At 35.9% G+C, this 19,895-nt stretch overlaps 2 protein-coding genes across 8 annotated transcripts in view; one reads left to right on the forward strand and one right to left on the reverse strand.

The window, feature by feature from the left end:
- atg10 (ATG10 autophagy related 10 homolog (S. cerevisiae)) overlaps window positions 1–8,898 on the reverse strand; it is a 38,392-nt gene extending 29,494 nt beyond the window's left edge. For 2 of the 5 annotated variants that reach the window (XR_009273166.1, XM_058789802.1), the window contains exons 1-3: window positions 7,838–7,895; window positions 6,188–6,216; window positions 228–350 (exon numbers count right to left, since the gene is read on the reverse strand). Coding sequence is in view for 4 of the 5 variants with exons in the window: in XM_058789802.1 (XP_058645785.1) it covers window positions 228–350; window positions 6,188–6,190 (126 nt within the window). In the remaining variant the exon portion in view is untranslated. Of the gene's footprint in view, window positions 1–227; window positions 351–4,486; window positions 6,102–6,187; window positions 6,217–7,837; window positions 7,896–8,716 lie in introns of those variants that run through there. The other 3 variants (XM_058789803.1, XM_058789805.1, XM_058789804.1) reach the window with 3 other exon arrangements.
- Window positions 8,120–19,895, forward strand: part of ssbp2b (single stranded DNA binding protein 2b) — a 76,043-nt gene continuing 64,267 nt past the window's right edge. The window contains exon 1 of one of the 3 annotated variants that reach the window (XM_058789798.1): window positions 8,120–8,303. In XM_058789798.1, coding sequence (XP_058645781.1) covers window positions 8,248–8,303 — 56 coding nt within the window. In that variant the 5' untranslated portion in view covers window positions 8,120–8,247. Of the gene's footprint in view, window positions 8,304–8,335; window positions 8,658–9,007; window positions 9,095–19,895 lie in introns of those variants that run through there. The other 2 variants (XM_058789800.1, XM_058789799.1) reach the window with 2 other exon arrangements.

A 19,895-nucleotide genomic window follows, 5' to 3' on the forward strand; every position in this document is an offset into this window, starting at 1 on the left:
AAACATTACAGCAGTGAGAACCAAAAAAGTAGTGAGAATGTTGGGAGAGAACATCATTGTCATTAATGTCAAAATACTAAATATGTTATAAAAATAGACTTAATTTTCTTCATCTTCGAAATAAAACTCTTTCTTTCTTGACATGTTTTGAGAGAGTTTTCATTCTGATCCTCTAACGAGAACAAGTAGGCCCAGACTTTGTGGAGTTGCTCAAACATTCACTTCACCTTGATCTGCTCCCAGCTCCAGCCATCCTGGATGGTCTCAGAGTGTTGGAGAAAGAGCTGACAGCAGAGCCGGAAGGTCCTTTCATCCAGGTGACACGATGCAGGGTTTCTCTCACCTGCCATCTGAGAGTAAGATTAAGCACATTTAAATAGCAGTGTTGGGCTAGTTACTCAAAGAATGTAATATATAACTCATTACTAGTTACTCCTTTCAAAAGTAATATTGTTACTTTAATTATTAATTTCTGGCAACAGTAATTAGTTACACTAATAGTTACATTACTGTTTCTTCAGTTGTAACTGTATAGAATGTTACTAATAACATATTTCTGCCTCATCATTTGACCAAAATCCACATTGGATCACAGTCAGAAGTGATTACAAACACTCAATAGTGATTAACAGTGATGTATTAATCTTATTAATTGTCATGTGTAGCTTGAAGCTAATTATAATTTCTCCGTTACCCATATACGATTAAGTTTCATTATGTATTTGATCAAATCACATACGTTTGTAAGAAACTGTTTAATTTTCCAAAAAGATTTTTAATTATAGTAATATAATGTACCACATGCTGATCAGAGGGATGTGGGTGGGATGTAACGCCAGAGTAAAGTACAACTTACACAACAGTGTTCAGATCATATTTTTTCCTGACAAAATTAATATAATGCAATATTTCTATCTGCTGAATGTAAGCTTTTCCATATTACAAGCTTGCCTGCTGCACTGAGGACGTCACATGCGTGTGCGAGTCGTGAAAATTATCAAAATAAAATCAATAATTTAATTATTGGATTTTAAATCAGCAGGGTCGAGGCATTAAAAGTAACTAAGCTGTTTTATGGATGGTAACTGTAATATTATTACTGAAATCGGTAACACTTTAGAATAGGGAACACTTATTCACTATTAACTACGACTTTTCCCTCAATAAATACCTAATTTGCTTGCTTATTAATAGTTAGTAAGGTAGTTGTTAAGTTTAGGTTTTGGGTAGGATTAGGGATGTAGAATAAGGCGTTAATATGTGCTTAATTACTACTAATAAATGGTTAATATTCTAGTAATATGCATGCTAATAAGCAACTAGATAAGAGACCCTAAAATAAAGTGTTACCCTGAAATCTTATTAGTTACTGCAAAAAGTAATATTATTACAGTAACTAGTTACTGCCCAACACTGCTAATAACTGAAGATCACTTTAACTTCATGCTCCAAAACAAACACTGAATATTCTAAAGTCAACTTGAAACATTCTCAACCATTTTACTTCTGTAATGTGATTCCCAGGTAAGAATATGGAGTAAGATAGCAAAGCGATTTTTTCCATCAGGAGTTGATTGGACCAGGAAGGCATGGTTATTGGAATAACATGGACTTTAATCGTGTACAGTTGCATCAGGAATCTGTCTTAAGAAAGCAAATTTGGAAAATTATATTGTTAAATTCTATTAATAAATCCACATGCAGATTTGGAATCTTCAAAACACAAATTCCATCACAACTTTAGGTTGCTGGATCGCAGCAGCGGCTCTGGCTTCAATTACTCAAGAGGAAACGGTTGATTCGCTAAGTGGCCCTTTCCTGCTCGTGCCTCTTTCACCCCCTCTGCATGAACAAGCAGAAATGAGAAACATCAAACAAACCCATTTATTCACATCTTCACTGATCAGCCGCTTTAGTGAGCATCTACAACTCCAAACTAAATGGAAGCAACATGGCTTGATTAATTACAGCGTATGAAGCAATAAACAAAATGTGCTCACACTTGAACGGATTAGCAGTGTCTGTGTGTCTAGCTGTAGTCCAATTCTGACATGTTGGGGAAGGACAGTTCTTTAAATGACGGTTAGTGCGTACTACGAATTGTAATTCAGCCATGTTTGAAGCCATTCTCGATAAACTCAAAATCTTAAACTCAAGATTTTTTCAGAACTTTTTAACTTGCCAGAAAATTGGTGTATTACAATTATTAAACTTGCCTTGCCTTGCCTTGCCTATTATGATGAATAAACAACAGATTGAATATAAAGAACTAAATGATTGGAGAAGTCCTGCAAACATGACGAGAAAGAAGCCTGTCATTTTCACTGAAGAGTCCATATTATTTTAAATAATATCAAAAATATTATTTTTATGGTTGTTGTTAGTTTGTTATAGCTCAACAAGGTGAACATATTATGTACAGGAATGTATTTATATTACACACCTTCATATTTATCATCCAAGTGGATGCTGCACACTGGTGGTGTTTGAGAAGAGACCCCCCACATGATTGTAAAGCGCTTTGGGTGTATTGCAATACACATTAAAGCGCTATATAAATGCCTCATTCATTCATTCATTCATTAAAGAGATAGTTCACCCAAAACTTTCTATGGATGTTAATGGTTATCATCAACATTCTTCAGAATATCTTTTATGGGCTGAACAGGACGAGTAAATGATGGCAGAATTTAAATTTTTGGGTGAAGTATCCCTTTAAAGAAGACATTTCGTTAAAGGGATACTTCACCCCAAAATGAAAGTATGACCCCCATGTCGTTCCAAACCCGTGAAAGCTTCGTCCGTTCGTCTTCGGAGCACAATTTAAGATATTTTAGATGAAAACCGGGAAGCTTGTGACTGTCCCATTGACTGCCAAGTAGATTACACTGTCATGGTCCAGAAAAGTATGAAAAACATGGTCAGAATACTCCATCTGCCATCAGTGGTTCAACCGTAACGTTATGAAGCGACGAGAATACTTTTTGTACGGAAATAAAACAAAAATAATGACTTCATTCAACAATTCGGCACCGTAACGTCACCATAGCACCATTTTGGAGAATATCGTTTCACGCAAAATGCGTACGCTCTTCTGTGTCAGTCACGACACAAGGATACGTTTTCTACGTGGATTTATGCTTTGATTTGAACGCAAACGGTGCAAAATGTCGCGGCTGACTCGGAAGAGTGTACGCATGTCGCGTGCAGTGATATTCTCCAAAATGGAGCTACGGTGACATTTCGTTGCCAAATTGTTGAATAAAGTCGTTATTTTTGTTTTAATTCCGTACAAAAAGTATTCTCATCGCTTCATAACGTTACGATTGAACCACTGATGGCAGATGGAGTATTCTGATGATGTTTTTCATACTTTTCTGGGCCTTGACAGCAGAGTTGGGGAAAGCTACTTTTAAAAGTAATGCATTACAATACTGCATTACTCCCTAAAAAAGTAACTAATGTTACTTAGTTACTTTTTATGGAAAGTAATGCGTTACATTACTTTTGCGTTACTTTCACATTACTTTTTAAATATGAGCAGGGCTTGATTGTTTTTAATATAAGAAGTTCTATTTATAGCAAATGTAAAAGCCCTTTCACACCGAAACGTGTAATGAATAAACCTCAGGCTGAAGGAAAAGTAAATTCACGTCTGTACAGTAGAATACAGGAGAAGAAGGTTCAACACTCTTCAACACTAAAAAACAATGAAGCACAATTGTTAGTTTATCTAAAGTCATTTTTGCTTATTAGGTTGAACTGGATCATCAAAGGTCAGCAGCAAAGACATTGGTTAATAAAATGAGATTAGATACATTTGTGTTATTTAACATTTAAATTACTGCAGGTTTACGTCATATTCCGAGTTTGCATTTCACTGTTTTAATTCATTTTGATGAATACTAAATCTTTTTTTTTTTTTTTTTGCGAGTGAGATGAATTAATGCACGCTCACATTTAGTGTAGAACTACAGTAACATCATGTTCATACAGTGCACACAACCCCTCTGCACTTCCGATTTCTCCCAATATGGGGACTGGAAACTTGTCAGTCAATAAATGGGAAAACAAAGTAACTGGCATTACTTTTTTGAAAAAGTAACTTAGATATTTTCTTGGAAATTAAAAAGTAATGCGTTACTTTACTAGTTACTTGAAAAAAGTAATCTGATTACGTAACTCACGTTACTTGTAATGCGTTACCCCCCCAACACTGCTTCACAGTGTAATCTACTTGGCAGTCAATGGGACGGTCACAAGCCTCCCAGTTTTCATCTAAAATACCTTAAATTGTGTTTCCGAAGACGAACGAAGCATTTACGGGTTTGGAACGACATGGGGGTAAGTGAATAATGACAAAATTTTCATTTTGGGGTGGGGTATCCCTTTAAATTCAGAACAATTTTAGGGTACATTTACACAATGTGATTGGCCGAACACCACAATATAGCAAATACTTAAACTAATAACAAAACATACTTACAGTCGCTGATTCAGAAGCGCCAGATTGTCATAGCAAAGTCGGAATTGACCCTTTTATTTACTTTTTTTAGAAATAGCCTTCGTTCACAGCCAGCCTTGTACTCTCCTAGGTTCAGAAAAACTGTCGTCCATAAAATGCGTTGCACAAATTCGAACATTTGGGTTGTGCTGTTCTGTTGTAAACAAATCTTAACCAATGATTCCTAATTGCATCTTCTTCTGGAAGGCCAAATAAAGTGCTCTCCCTGACACGGCTGCATCAACACTACTGCGGTTACTGAAACCCAGCCTTCTTTCTTTGCGTGAACATTTGGGCGGCATTACGCAAATATTTCCACATCGTGACATAGACATGTGGGGGCGTGTTTTAATGAGGCGTTTTAGCCCAATCTGGATCAACCTTCTCTTTTAGATAGATGCTTTTGTGGGAGACTTTGAGCTTTGTAACTCTGCAGATCGTATACATGCACAAACAGCTACGTAAAACACTAAAAAAGGAAAACAAGAAATCGCATCATATGACCCCTTTAAATGCATCATTACGCAGAAAATATGAGCAGAGTTCTCGGCATGAAAGACACGCGACTGGCTGATAAACTCAAAAGTGTGTACTTTTTCTTCACCAAAAAAGTACATACTTTAAGGGTGTACTATAAGTAGGCACATTGGGACGCAGCAAAAGTGCAACATGCTCCTGGAACAACATTCCAATCAACCAATCAGAATTCAGAGATAAGTTTACAGGAAATGTCAATTTTAGCCTTAACAACCAGAGTTAGGTGCTGCTTCTACACCCTTGTTATTCAACTATCATTTCAATCTGATTTTAGAGATAACTTATGGGTAGGGTTATCACAAATATGCATTTCTGCAGTTTATACAGACACGAACAATGTTGTTATCAAAAAGCTCCACTTTGAAACCACTGTGTTTTCAAAAGTTTGCATTTTCAGACCCCCAAAATGACATTTGTTTTGTAAATGAACAGCCAAAACGCCCTCAGAAACAGCACTGTATTCAAACAGGTTTTCGCATACATGCACTGGCTGCCATTGGTCAACCAAACAGATAGTCCCGCCCCAAACTCACACCATTGGCTGAGTCAACGTTAGACTGTTCAGACTCAGGATACTCAAACAAAACAATGAAAAGCCTACTTAAAGCCACTAATTATAGTATTTCTACCATGAATGATCTACTTATAAACATGCTTTTTTTAATAAGCATAATGCAGATGTCTCTGTTTATTACATTTGGAAAGTAGGCTTTCTTTTTAACATCTAAAAATGACACAAATCACATTAAACTTCATTATTTCATTGCATTAATATCTCAGCTATGATGACAGCCTCATGAAACTTTAGCCTGAACCAGATCACGAGTCTGTTTAACATGTTTTCAGGAAACACCCTTTACTGATATTGACGTTACATAAAGCGTTATATGGCGTCTTAATGGAGCTGAGATCAACATAAAGGACGCAACAACAGTTTGAGCATCAGCTTCAACCGTGCAGCACTCGAGAGCACATATTTATAAAGCCAGCAGCAACGTTTTTGTGGTAAATGCATTGCACGTTTTTTGACTTTGTTGTAATTTCTAAAACGCCGACTGCCTGACATGTTACATTGTTGCTGCATGACTCGGAGCTGTCATAAAGAACATCCACACCAGCGCAAACTGCTCTATCGCTCTGTCTTACCATGATCTCACACGGCTACTTCCGGGATCCTGAGCGCGGAGGGGGTGAACGGAACAGCCAATGTTATTCAGCACAGGCGGTTTCAAGCCGCCCAGTTTGGAAAAAAAGCACAGCGCAGACATTAGAGGACAGAGAGCAGTTAAAACATTCGCCAAAATAATATACACAACCGAAAAGAGAAAAGATCAGCGTCCACAACGAGACACTTTCTACCAAACTAAAGATTTGACGCATTTTTAGTAGCCATTGCATTTTTAAATACTCATTTAATTGCCAAAACGATCTTATGATGCAGTGAATCTACATTTCAATAGTGTATTTATAAAGACTTTTTAGTAGTAAAACGGCAGAGAATAAAACAAGGACCCTTAGAGGTCTTCCAGAGTCCTTATATGATCTTAGCTTAAAATATAACAGGTTGAATATTACAGTACATTAACAACAAAAAGTACGGTAAGAGGGGGCTACTTGTATTATTTCCAGTATTTTACTGATTTTGGTTTTTCATCTGAAAAATATGTAGGATATAATTTTATAGGATTTTATACCTTTAAAAAAATGCATTTAAAACTTGCATAGTAGGGAATGATCTAACCAACCAGCTAGTCAAGATAAAAACAATTCAGCGTTTTAACCCATTTTACTTCTATCATTTTAATGTATTTCAGAGTCAAACATGGAAAAAAATGCATGAAGGGAACTGATTGGGTGGTGAAAGTGTTACCAGGACCCAATGTAGTTTGCTTAAATAATGGCTGACCTGCATACTAGCATAGCACTGTTTCTGCCGCATGTTAGTATGATAGTATGTTATTCTGAAATCAGCCAAAAGCTGAGTAGCTATTTGTTAACATTATGCATTAGCATGCACCAATAAATTAGGTTGCCAACCACCAATAAACACCAAAGAAGAAGACGAAGATCCATATTAGCATGTGTGGCCTACCTGACACAGGTGGGAAAGCCATTTTAAGTAGTGTACTGTATTTTGATCAGTTTACGAAGACAAACATTTTATTTTCTTTCAATATCATGCAATCAATGGATCATCCATAATATGATGAAGAAAGTGCATTAGGAAATAAATTGGTTTAGTAAATAGTCCATTTGATTCAGTGTTTACTGTCACATTTACTGTGTTTACATGCACAAAAATATTCTGATATGCATGGTCCGATTATGTCAGCTTTGTTTAAACGCAACCAGATTGCAATATTAAGCCAATATTCCAGTTCCTAAACATCAGAATACACAATTTGATTTAGTGTCATTTAAATCCTTTATTTGAAATGTCAACCAAACATTTATATTGTATACTGTTTTAAAGTATTTAGCCAGAATTTGGTTGATTTGCTTAAAAGCTCTACTTTAGTTTGACATTGTGTAAAATCCATTTTTTTTTTTTAAATATAAAAGTAATCAATTATTATTTGTATTAAAAGCACGTTTTTCGTAATATATATATATATAATAATATTTACAGAAGTAAAGATTTGACTTTGGACTGTACCACACAGTCATTTATCCATTTAGGTAGTGTTTTTCTGTCTAAACTGCTGTAGTACTTTTTAGAAGATAAAACAAATTTGATGCAAAACCTCTGTACTTCATGCAGAGATATGTAATTTTGCACGACCCAAATAATCTTACTTCAATCACCAGTACAAGCAGAAGCTGAAGAATCCGCTCCACATTTGCCATATCACTTTAAATTTGGCCAGTGACAGTAGAGGGTGTGATTGCTTGTGAGGGGAACAGCCAGTTGTTTAAAATCCCTCTCAGTACGGTTTCAAATTCCCCTCAGTGCCGGGTAAGACGGTGTATGTGTGTGTGTGTGTGTTCCACAGACAGAGCGCTGGAGATAAGAAAGGGGTTGTGTTTCTGTTGGGGCGGGGCCGAGTAACTGTCACTCACGCGAGTTACCCAACAAAATGGGCGTTCCTTCTCGGCGCTCGGTCCAATGAGAGCCATCGCTCCTGTAGTCACCATGGTGACGGGGTTGTGTCCGGGGAGGCTGTGATGGGTTGACAGGTGCGTGACAATCGGAGCTCTCTGCAAGCATGTACGCCAAAGGCAAGAGTAACAACGTACCGTCCGACAGCCAAGCGAGGGAAAAGTAAGTTTTATTTATGAGGGGGGGAAATCTCTATAATGAAGACAGCGCGCGGCCAGACTTTTAACAAGCGGCGGATACGCTCTGTTCCTCGGATGCTGTGTTGTGTCTGACAGCGCTATTAGTTCATGCAAGAAAGTTGTTGTCAGTTGTCAGTTAACCGCTGGTAGAATTTCTTGCGTCTAATTAACGCGACATGACTCCGCATAAGTTAAGAGATAAGAAGACTAAACTTTATATGTGGACTGTCGATAAAAAGAGTACATTTCTGCATCGGTAAATATTTATTTACGCATGCGAAGTTGCTGTATAGCTAATTTCAAGGATTTCTACGTCTCGGTTTTGTATTGGAATAAGGTGAGTACACAAGTTTGTTTGGCTTTAAAAGAAAAGTGTATGGGAGATGCGGTACGTACCCGTTTACAAGTTTAACAGAATAGAAAAATAAATTATTGTTAGCCATCCGTTGTGTTCCGTGCGCTCGCGGGAGAGAGTAGCCTATCGGCGTGAAAAGTTCCAGCGCGCGCGAGCGAGTGAAGCATAGCGCGCGGAATAGTATGATTGACGACGTGTCAGCGTGAAAAGTTCCGAGTATGACTGACCTGCGGGCGACGGAAGTTTTAGCGCTGGGGGACGTCAATCATACTCGCTCCCGCGCGTCAATCATACTCACTCGCGCGCTGTATATGCTGTACTATACTCGCGCTCGCGCGAAGACTTCTCGTTTGGCTGCGCGCGAATCTCGGTGAAGACGATGATAGCGCGACGAGAAGTCCTGAGGAGAGGATTTATATGTATTTTATGCCATTTACATTATGTTATGTGTATATTTAGTTGATTTGGTAATGTCTGAAATTACTAAAATAGGGAAAAATAGAGTTTGAATGTTCCTGAAATTATGTCCAGTACACTTACAATGTTTTTTTTGAGGGGGATTCTTTATTTAGGAGCTTCCAAAGAACTCCGTAATGAATATATTGTGGATTTAGTCATAGATGTTGGAAGAATGTCATACTTTAGTGTGTTTGGTCATTAATGTGGAGATTTTAGAGTATCCTAGAATGGTGTGTAGCACACCTTCAACCTTTCTGAGAGGAATGTCATTATATTTAAGGACTTTTGTTTTTTAAAAATATGTTGTATTAGTGTATTTAGCTTGTCATTGGGTGTTTTGGAGTGTCATCACTGCTGAGATGATGTTATGGAGGTGGGAACGTATTTGACAAGTGTCAGTCAATCAAAAAGTGTCACCTCACCCATTGATTTCCTGTGATCAGAAACTGTATTATTATTCTCATATCTGCCTTTGTTGTCAGCTTGAACGCACACAGTTTTGTCTTCCTGCAGTAAGTTCTTGTCTTGAAGTAATTAGCAATTATTGCAGTTTCATTCAGGCCAATGTCTTATGGGACATGTGTGGACTTGTGGTTTCTGTGAAAACTCTCCAGCATTAGATTTGAGCTTGAGAAAGCAGTTTTGCTGGTTATGAGATTTTCTTACAGCTTCTCGCTCCTTCTAAATGATTTTGCCTGCTGTTTGTGGTTCTTAACTTGTGCTGGGAATGCTTCAGGATTTAAAAAATAATCACCATTGTGCAACTTTTTGTTAATTTGTAATGTTTTCTTTCACATTTTGGGGTTTTGCCACTTTTATTTAAACGGACGGTGTAGGATAGAGAGAAAATTATAGCAAGAGAAGGAAGGAATGGGAAAGTGACAGATGGATTCAAACCCACGTATCCCATATGAGCATGACAGAGCACATGTACTAACAGCTGCACCATGCTCCTATATTGACATTCATTTTAGTCAGTCTTGACTAAAACTTAGATGATCTTGATCTAAAATCCAAGCCTAAAACTTGCATATACAGGGCTCCCACAGCCATAGAAATCCTAGAATCAGGATGATTTGAAAGCTTGTGAATATCAATGAAATTTTGAGACATGTGATTGTAATCTTTTGTTAGAAATATATATTTATTTATGCTCAGATTTAAAATTTTTAATTGCCCGGAAATTGTTAGTTGCGCTTAAAATCCTTATGCAAATTTCATTTTTATCCAGTAAAAAAAAACATCTTAAAGTCACATCAGTTATTGGTCCAAAAATTTGGGAACTCAAAATCATTGTGAATGTGTTCTTTTTTTATGAATGGTCCGTCATTGTATGCATTGGTTAAAAGTGTGGGAATGGAAAGATAAAATCCCTATGGAAGTTTGACTCATACTGTATGTGATTTTTGATTGCACATTCAGTGCCTGTAACTCACGGATTAAACCGATATTTAGTAGACAGACTGTATATAGTTAATTGTTTTCAGAGATCACAAGCTGGTTTAAATCATCTGATAGAATGTCTTTTTGGAAAGCAAATCTCAGCATCGAATGGATAAAAGTGTGACGTCGTTTAGTGACAAAAGACATCTATGTTTTATTTGATAGGAAGTGCAGAATCAGTCAGTTCTGTTTTAACACTTAAGCTGTTTGAATTTGACAACCGCTAGACTGTATGGTGTTGTAGCACCGGCAGGTTTAAAGAGGTGACTGCTTTTAGAAGATCACAGTACCTTTTATCTCTTCTCTTGAAAGAAAAGTGGACAAGTGGTTAACTGTCAAGGAGGATGGTTTGTGTGATTATGAGGAAGGAAAAAAAAAAGAAAAACTCAAAAGCTGATGTCCCAACGGCTTGAAAAGCGTGCAAAGCACAGAATTAATCAGTTCCATTGTTGATGGAAGTTAGACTTCGTTTTTAGTTTGGCAATTACCATAAACATACATAACCTTGCCAATGAACACATTTAATCCTGAAACATGTACCACATGGATGTTGCGTTTTCATTTATGCGGTAGGCACTGTAGCAAGCATTGGCGCAAATTGTCGTCCTCTATGATTGGTTTTCTCTATGAGTAAATTTTATGTTGTCTAATATTATGCAGATTTACTCACAATTCAATTCCATGAAAATAGATACAATTAGATTTTTTGATTTTACTTAAAAAATCTGCAAAACAGAATTGATAACTGATTACCTGTTGATGAAGTTGTTTGCATATTTTAGAATTGCTAATCTCAAAATGGCCACATATTGGCACATTTATTGGACTAGAGAATATTTTTGGTGTATGACTGCCATTGAGGTTTGTTTACTTTGTGTTAGTGGTCAAACTACATACTGGCCAATCAGTCAGCCAATATCTGCCATTTTTTAATTATCTGCATCAACCGATAAGTTATTCTGTTTGGCCAATGTGTTGGAAGCAGGACTTTTATTTTGACAGCGCCTAACGGCATGAGCTCCTTTTCGTCTTCATTAGTTTACTGTCTCAGTTTAACAGTTTTTCTTTACAGTACAACTCTGAAATTACAATACTAATATTTATGAATTTATCTCATTCATTTTCAGATTTTAGGCCTAAACACTGTTGTTGTTTTTTTTTAATGTGACTTTTTAATGTTTCTCTTTTTTTGACAACAAAAGAGAGGTTTTATAAGCGCTTCTTACTGTGCGTTCACACCAGATGCGACTTGCATCGCGCTATTCGCGCATAGTTGGACGCTTTAACATTTTATTCGCGCATGAAATTCACTTCACAACAGACGCGAATTCGCGTCAAGGAGGGGCTTCTGCCAGGCGGCTCCAGTCTCATTACACTGGTCCAATCACAAATAATTTTTTTTTATTATACTATTGTGAGTGTATTTGCAATAGGATACAATTAGAATGAATTTACAAATGTTTGCCGTAAGTAGCCTATTCTAGTCTTAACACAGAAATAATATTTTTATGTAACAAATAGGCTATAAATTATGATTTACTATGTTGTGCACAAAGTAACACACCAAGCAAGATCCTTTTTATTCCTGTTTCTATAAAAGTACGAAGATGTATCGTACAGCTCCGGGTATCCACATACAGCGATGATGATTTTATCCTCCATTGTTGTTTCGGATTCTCGCCAAAGTTCCGATTTTTCAACTCGCGCGAATCACGCGTTACACGCGTCAAACGCCTGAAACGCTCAATCCGCGCAAATCGCGCCGCAGGATGTCTATTCGCGTCTTAACATGTAAATTAACATGGAAATCACTCGCGCTTAACGCTTCATTCGCGTCTGGTGTGAACGCACCATTACATTTAAGATGAAGGTGGTTCATGCGTATTGCATTCCCAAATGTACGTTATACGTGACTCAAATTTGCAAAACATAGATAAGTTTGTGTGGAGCCATATTTACTGCTAACCGAGATGTTCCGAGACACTGAAAACACCAGATCATGAGCTGCTCGTGTGTAAAAGGACATAGTGCCGCGCTTTACTCTGAAACACGCAGTGCATGTGTTTGCTCAATTTTGATTAATTGTGCAGCCAGATATATACCATCTAACTCGAAGATTATGTGCAGGATTTGTCTTTGCAGTCTTTCAATCTGTAAGCTTTTGGAAACATCCAGGTGTGTTTCAGAATGCAGTTTGTGGTTTCACAGTTTGTCTCCCTGCTGTGGGTATAGCTGGGTATGTTAGTGTTTGTGTATCGGTCTTTGGTTTTGCGTCTCTCTCTCTCTCTCTCCTCTGCTGATTCTCGGCAGAGCAGACCTCTCTAATATCTCCACGCATTAATATGCAAACAGTGTGGTCCACGCAGCGGCACAAGGTTAAGCATGCGTGACGAGAGGAGAGAGAAAGCGCCTCAGATACTGTTGGGGAACTTTGTTTCTCTCCTCCCTGTCACTGTGTGTTTGGGAGTGTTCATTATGGGAGACTATTGCATGGTGGAGGTACTAGGCTGTGACATGTTATCTTTTCATCATGGAGACAGGCTATCGAACTGACCTGCTGTCACAGAAGAGTGCAAAGGGGTGTTTTTTTTTTTTTTTTTTTTTTTGCGTAGGTTCAGCCTGAGTGTGCCTAGGGATGTGCACGACTACATATCGACTACTTTCTTGAACGCCCAATGGGTTTTAATAAACCCCTGTAAAAATAGGCTGGTTTTGGGTTTGCCAAACTTAAAACTTTTAAGTTTATGCACAGTATTGGATGTATGGCTGGATTTTTGTGTATAATTATAATTGCTGTAAATTTGTGAGCTATTTTTGCAGATTTTCTTTGAAAAGAAAACCTAATTTGATGGGGAAAATATGTATTTATATTAGTGTTGTCACGGTACCAAAATTTCAGTATTCGGTACCGATACCAGTCAAAATCCACTGTTCTCGGTACCAATTTCGGTACCACATGCTAATTTAAAAAAAACATACTATTTTTAATAAAGTCAAACAAAAATAAAAATGTAAAAAAATCAATCCCATTCTTTATACTTTATTTAAATTGTGTTTCAAGTTTTTCCGCAAATAACAAAAGTATGAAAAACAGTAAACAAGTTTCACCCAAATTTAATTTGTCTTTTAATTAATTAAATTTAAACACATTGTATTGTTTTGGTAAATAAAGGGGATTTACTATTAAAATTAAAATATGGAAGAAATATTGTGTGACGACTTTAAAAAAAAATTTAATAAAAATAAAAATAAAAATTATAAATATATAAAATTATATTTCTGGCACAATGTCTTTAAGATGAACTTTTATTTTGACGGGTTGCCGTGAATACCTTTACATTTCTGTGTAGCTATATGATATGACGCTGGTTTTACTCAATGAACGGTAAAATGCTCGCGAGGACTCTCAGAGCAGTTCTGTAGATGTTGTTTATGTATTTATGTCCTCATTGAGACGGCAGATGATGAATCACTGCGGCGTCAGGCGGCGCTTCAGTGTATGTAGTAAAAAGAAAAACCGCGTCTCTGCCATTCATTCACTCACTCACACAGAGACTCGCAGAACATGCGGATTCATATTTGAATCGACTTTTGCAGCTTAATATTTACAGATACTAGTCCACGTCGCGATTTGATTTAAGTGCAATGACCTACTTTTGATTAATTCATCCAAACTTTGACAAATTCCGTGACATTCCGTGCTAAACTGTAAATTCCGTTTTTATAACTGGATTCCGAGATTCCGTCCGCGTTTTCTGCATCGCGGAAATCATAGGGCCGTACGCGTCAAGAACCGGGTTGACCGGGTACTCGGTACCACCGGTACTTAAAAAAACCTGGTACCGTGACGTTTTCACTTTTTTAGTACCGACTTGGTACCGAAGTACCGGGTCTTTTGACAACACTAATTTATATATTTATAAATTTAGAGATAATTCTTAAATGTTCTACCATGAAGTCATTTTAAAATTGTTTTAATATTTAAAATAAACATTAAATAATGCATCTAAAAATAATATAATTAAAATTAGAAAATGTACATGTAAAATTATGAATTTATTTTAAATTATGTTGGCAAGGCAAATAAAATTTAAACGCAGCATGCAATATTGAAACGCAACCAGTATAGTTCGATTCACAAACAGATGACTCCTCTGAGCCAGTTCTTTTTTTAATGCATCACAAAAAATACTACATCACCTGTTTAGTCTGATTTACAAACAAATAGCTCTTTGGAGCCAGTAGTTAAATCAATCAAAAACATACTGTGGAACAATTATTTAGTCTGATTCATGAACAAATGACTCTTATGAACTGGTTCTTTTTTGTGAAGCTTAGGGTGAATTCACACCTGTCTTGTTTGGTTCGATTGAATCAATTGATTGAAGCAGTTTCCCCCTTGGTGTGGATCTTTTGGGCAGGTGTGAATACAGCAATCGCACTCGGTGCGAACCAAACAACCGTACCGAGACCCAGCTGAAGAGGTGGTCTCGGTCTGCTTCCAAACAAACTCTGGTACGGTTGAATGGATTAATCAATGAATGGATGACCTTAACTCAACCAGTGTAGTCCGATTCACAAACAGATGACTCTTATGAGCCAGTTCCTTTTAATGAATTACAAAAAAATATTGTATAACCAATGTAGTCTGATTTACAAACAAATAACTCTTCTGAGCCAGTAGTTGTTTAATCAATCAAAATATACTACAGAACTATTATGTAGTCTGATTCGTGAACAAATGACTCCTATGAACTGGTTCTTTTTTGTGAAGCTAAAACCATCTGCCGTCACCAGTTTAGTCCGAATCATTAACAAATGACTCTTCTGAGCCAGTTTTTAAATGATAAAGAACATACTGCGGAACCATTATATAGTTTGATTCATCATGAGCATAATTACTTTTTATGAATTTTTTTTATTATCATACAGTTCATACGGTTCAATTCACAAACAAATGACTCTTTGTGAGCTGGTCCTTTTAATGAATCTTTAAAACGCTCTAAAATGTGTCTGTTAAATAAATAACAGTTGGATCATATCAAATTGAGAGCCTGTGAATTGGAATTGAATTGAATCAGAAAATATGTGTAGATACTCATACCCTAGTTGCCAAGCTGTCATTTTGTTTCTTGAAAATTGATATATCATGTTTTCATGTTTTGTCCCATGAGCCTCGCATTTGTTCTGTAAAAAAATCTGACCACGAGTGTGAAAGTTGTCTGTGGTTGACCTCTGCTCGTGCTGTACTATGTGAAAGGTCATTTCTCTGCTGTAGTACAAGACTTTTCCTTATCATCAAATGTCATGGCATTGTCAGTCTCACTTCCCGGATAAAGCGTATCTCGTTTGGTCAAGTTTGGACTGCCTTTCTGCACTATTTAAAACAGGATGCCTAAAACTTCTGCTCTTCCTGTCTGATTTTAACAAACAAACTCATTAGGATGTTTCCTTTTATCTCATCAAGAAGAGTTATTGTTTTGACCTCTTCTCATACAGGCATGATTGAGGAAACCGCCTCTTGGTTTTTGAACCAAACTTGATGGTTTTCCTGGCCCATTCATCGTAGGACAAGATCAATGGTTTTAAGTAATTTTGTCTGTGTTGTCCATCTGATCAACTTCCTGTTATGTTTATGAACTGTAACTTACAGAATAAGCCAGATGGCAAGTCCTGAGCATGTAGTGCTTCATCAAAGAGACACGAGGGGTCACGTAGGGGACGTCACGTAGTACGTTGTTATGTTATGTTTTGCCTTTTTTAGCAAAAGTTTTATCGATTTATGGCTACCTTGGAGTTTACTGTATAATAATAACACCTGTAAAATTTCCTGAAAATTATATTTGACAAAATCTTGATGTTAAAAAAAAATTATGTACACTACCGTTCAGAAGTTTGGGGTCGGATAAGACTTTTAAAAGAAGAGTCTTGTGTTCACCAAGGAAAGGATGCATTTATTTGATCAAAAATACGGTAAAAAAATATTTTGTGAAATATTATTACAATAACTGTTTTTTTTGTTTTTGTTGAACATGTTTTTAAATGTAAATTATTTCTGTGATGCAAAGCTGACTTTTCAGCATCATTACTTTAGTCTTCAGTGTAACATGATCCTTCACAAATCATTCTGATTTGTTGATTTACAAGAAACATTTATTATAAAAAAAATAAGGATTTTTACTGATCAATAAACATATTTATTATTAAAATAAATTTTAAGTTTTTTTTTGTAGAAACTTGAAAGGAAAAATATTTGTTTGAAATAGAAATATTTTCTAACATTATAAATGTCTTTATTTTCAATGTGAAAAGTATACATTCTTGCTAAACAATTCCTTTAAAAAAAATAAAATCATACTTTTTAACTAGTGTATATATTTATAAATGTATATTTATATGGTAGAATAATAACAACATTTTTAAACGTATTATAATTATTATTATTTTATTTAAAAAAAAATTATAATTAAAATGAATATTATGTAAATTAAAATATGGTAAAATATTAAATAATTACATGTTAAATTGTGTAAAAATTATACATTTTTTAAATATAAAAATATAATTATATAATTTATTATTATGTAATTATATGATTTATTTAAAAATTGTGTTGGAAACGTTGGCAGGGCCAGTCAAAATTTGAAAAAATAAATAAATAATCGTTATTGTGCCAAACTTTTCTTTTGAGCCAGATTTAATCAGCTTCATTGTCAAATCGATATGTTGCATCAGTCTTGATATGAATGATATTTCACTTGGTTTAATAGTGCTTCACTTTATGAATGGGTCTGCTATAGTTTTTAATTCAGTGCACGCAAAAGTGCATGCGTTAGGAACTTTATAAGCGAGCGGTTTGACTAGCCGTTCCAGCATCTCTCCTGGTTGCTAGATGTCAATTCATAATGAAGCACCACTTGAATTTAAAGAATGCCACTTTGAAGCAGCAGATACATATGCTCCCGCTTTCAAAAGCATCCTGCTGGATGTGGTTGCAGCAGACACTTCCCTGGATCCGGCCTCGGGGGACATGCTGATGAAACTGTTTGTTTTTGCCTGTATGTCAGTGGCGTCCTCAGAACGTTCTGTCTCTTCTCCTCAGCTCCGCTCTGCTCAGGCGAGAGGCCCTCAAAGATCCACGTCAGCGGGCTTTCAGGTAGCGATGGCCCCTTGCCCCGCTCCCTCAGGGAGGCTGGCAGAGTCTGGCTGCAGAAGATAATGGTAGACCAGGAACATTTTCAGGGAGGGCAGTTGCAAATTGGCATAAGGTTTGCCTCCTCTGCGCAGATGTGACTCAGCCGAATTCTTCCAGACGTCTCACGCTCCCTAAACACAGCGCTGCTACGGTCCCTGAACTCCCAACACAGTCTCACAACTTCTTTTGGCGCTGATGTGATTAACTTGTTTAATATTTTACCAAACAGGGACTCTATTGCCAAGCAACGGCGGTTTATTTCCTTATTTCCGTCTCCAGGGCACAATCTATTATCTGTGTTCATGACGAAGCTTGACAGGTACTACCTGTAAACCGGGTTGCCAGATTGACCTGGTTTGCCTGGCTGGATCTGTTGTCCAAGAATGGATGGCAAACTTGTGATCGAGTCTGTGTTTGAAGTTTTTAAGCGAATGAAACATTCTTGTTTACTTGCATACACTGAATCATACTTGGTGTTTGATGTTTTTTGCAGTGTGTGAATGCTGTGAGCATTTCATTATTTGAATCTACTGAATGAGTGATTCGGAGCGACGCTGAATGAGTCATCTTGTTTGTGAATGAAGCATCTTGTTTGTCTCCACTCTTTTTGGAGTCTCATTGTAGATTTGTAGTCAAGTTTTAGTAAAGGATTCAAACTTATTTCTGGAGCGAACTTCTGGTGTGAATTTATAAGGAATCAGTAGAGTATATGATTCAGTGACAATGATTCACTCTAAATGTGCAAATGTCACTTGTTGGTAATGATGTAACAAGAAAGTGTTATTTTAGTATCATTGATATACTATTAAAGTTTTTGTTAGTATTTAGAATTTTATATTTTTGTTTTCATTTTAATTTTAAAGTTTGTCATTTTTATGTTTTGTAATTTTTTTTAAATGAGTTTTATTAGGTTTTGTTGTTGTTTTATGTCTGTTGACCTATTAGCTAACTCTTGTCAATTGTATTTAATTTAGCTATTTTAGTACTTTTTAAACAAAGCAAAATAAAACAAAAACAAAAAGAGAGAGAAATGTTGCCTTGGCAGCTAGCTAAAATATTTTTTTAATATATTTAATTTTTTTAGTTAACGTTTATTTTGTTTCAAGTAACAAATCTTTTTTGTAGGGGTGCACCGAATGTTCGGCAACCAAAATTATTTGGCTGAAAATAGCAAAAAAAGCTTTTTCGATGTTTGGCTGAATAAGCAAAATTCATAATGAGAATCATTTATAAATCTGTTGTCAACAAAAATAAGCACAGAGATCTTTCCTGCGGGTTTCTGCCAAAATAAAAGCTGAGAAAAAGCAAGAACTCCATAAACATTCATTAATGTTAATATTGTAATTTTACTGTTGTTCTGTAAAATAAAATAAAAAAGTAAGACAATAATAATGATAATAATAATAATTTCAACAGCTACAAATTGGGATCTGTAATATATTCTAATGTTTTAAAATAATTCTCTTCTGCTCAGCAAGGCTGCATTTATTTGTACAGTAAAAATGCATGCCTGGTTCAAGAAGCGGGTCTCAAAAATGGCCATAAAATATTATTTTACTAACTTATTATTTTTAAGTTAAATTGTGCTTTGTTGGTGTAATGTCTGCTAGAATGTTAAAAATTTTCAGTGTTAAGTAAATATTTTTAAATTGTTGTTTTTTAATTTATTTTTTCTTTGAAAAGCAAGACAAAACAGTAAAAAGCACATTTTGACTATTTAATTTATGCTATGGTGAAAAAAAGGTGTGAAAACACATGAAAAACTGTGTTCGGTATTTGGCCTTCAGCCAATTTTGTTCAGCTTCGTCCAAGAATTGTCATTTCGGTGCATCTCTAGTTTTTGTATTGCTGTAGTTTTAGGTTAAGCTAATAAGGCTGTCTTTGAATGAATATTTTTGGTGATTTGACTCCAATGATTTGAAGCATTGAGATGAGTCATATCCATGCCCAAGGCCTGAATTTAATTTTGGAAAAAGACAAAAAAATTTCAAGCACACAACTCTAGATGATATTATGAGGTAATTTTTTGCGCAGTAGATTAAACAGCACAAGGAAACTTGATTTCACATTTGAATTGAATGAACTAAAAAAGACAAATTAATATTAATTAGTATATAAAATAG

This window comes from Onychostoma macrolepis, chromosome 10 (genome assembly GCF_012432095.1).
Source record: "Onychostoma macrolepis isolate SWU-2019 chromosome 10, ASM1243209v1, whole genome shotgun sequence".
Taxonomy (NCBI): Eukaryota; Metazoa; Chordata; class Actinopteri; order Cypriniformes; family Cyprinidae; genus Onychostoma; species Onychostoma macrolepis.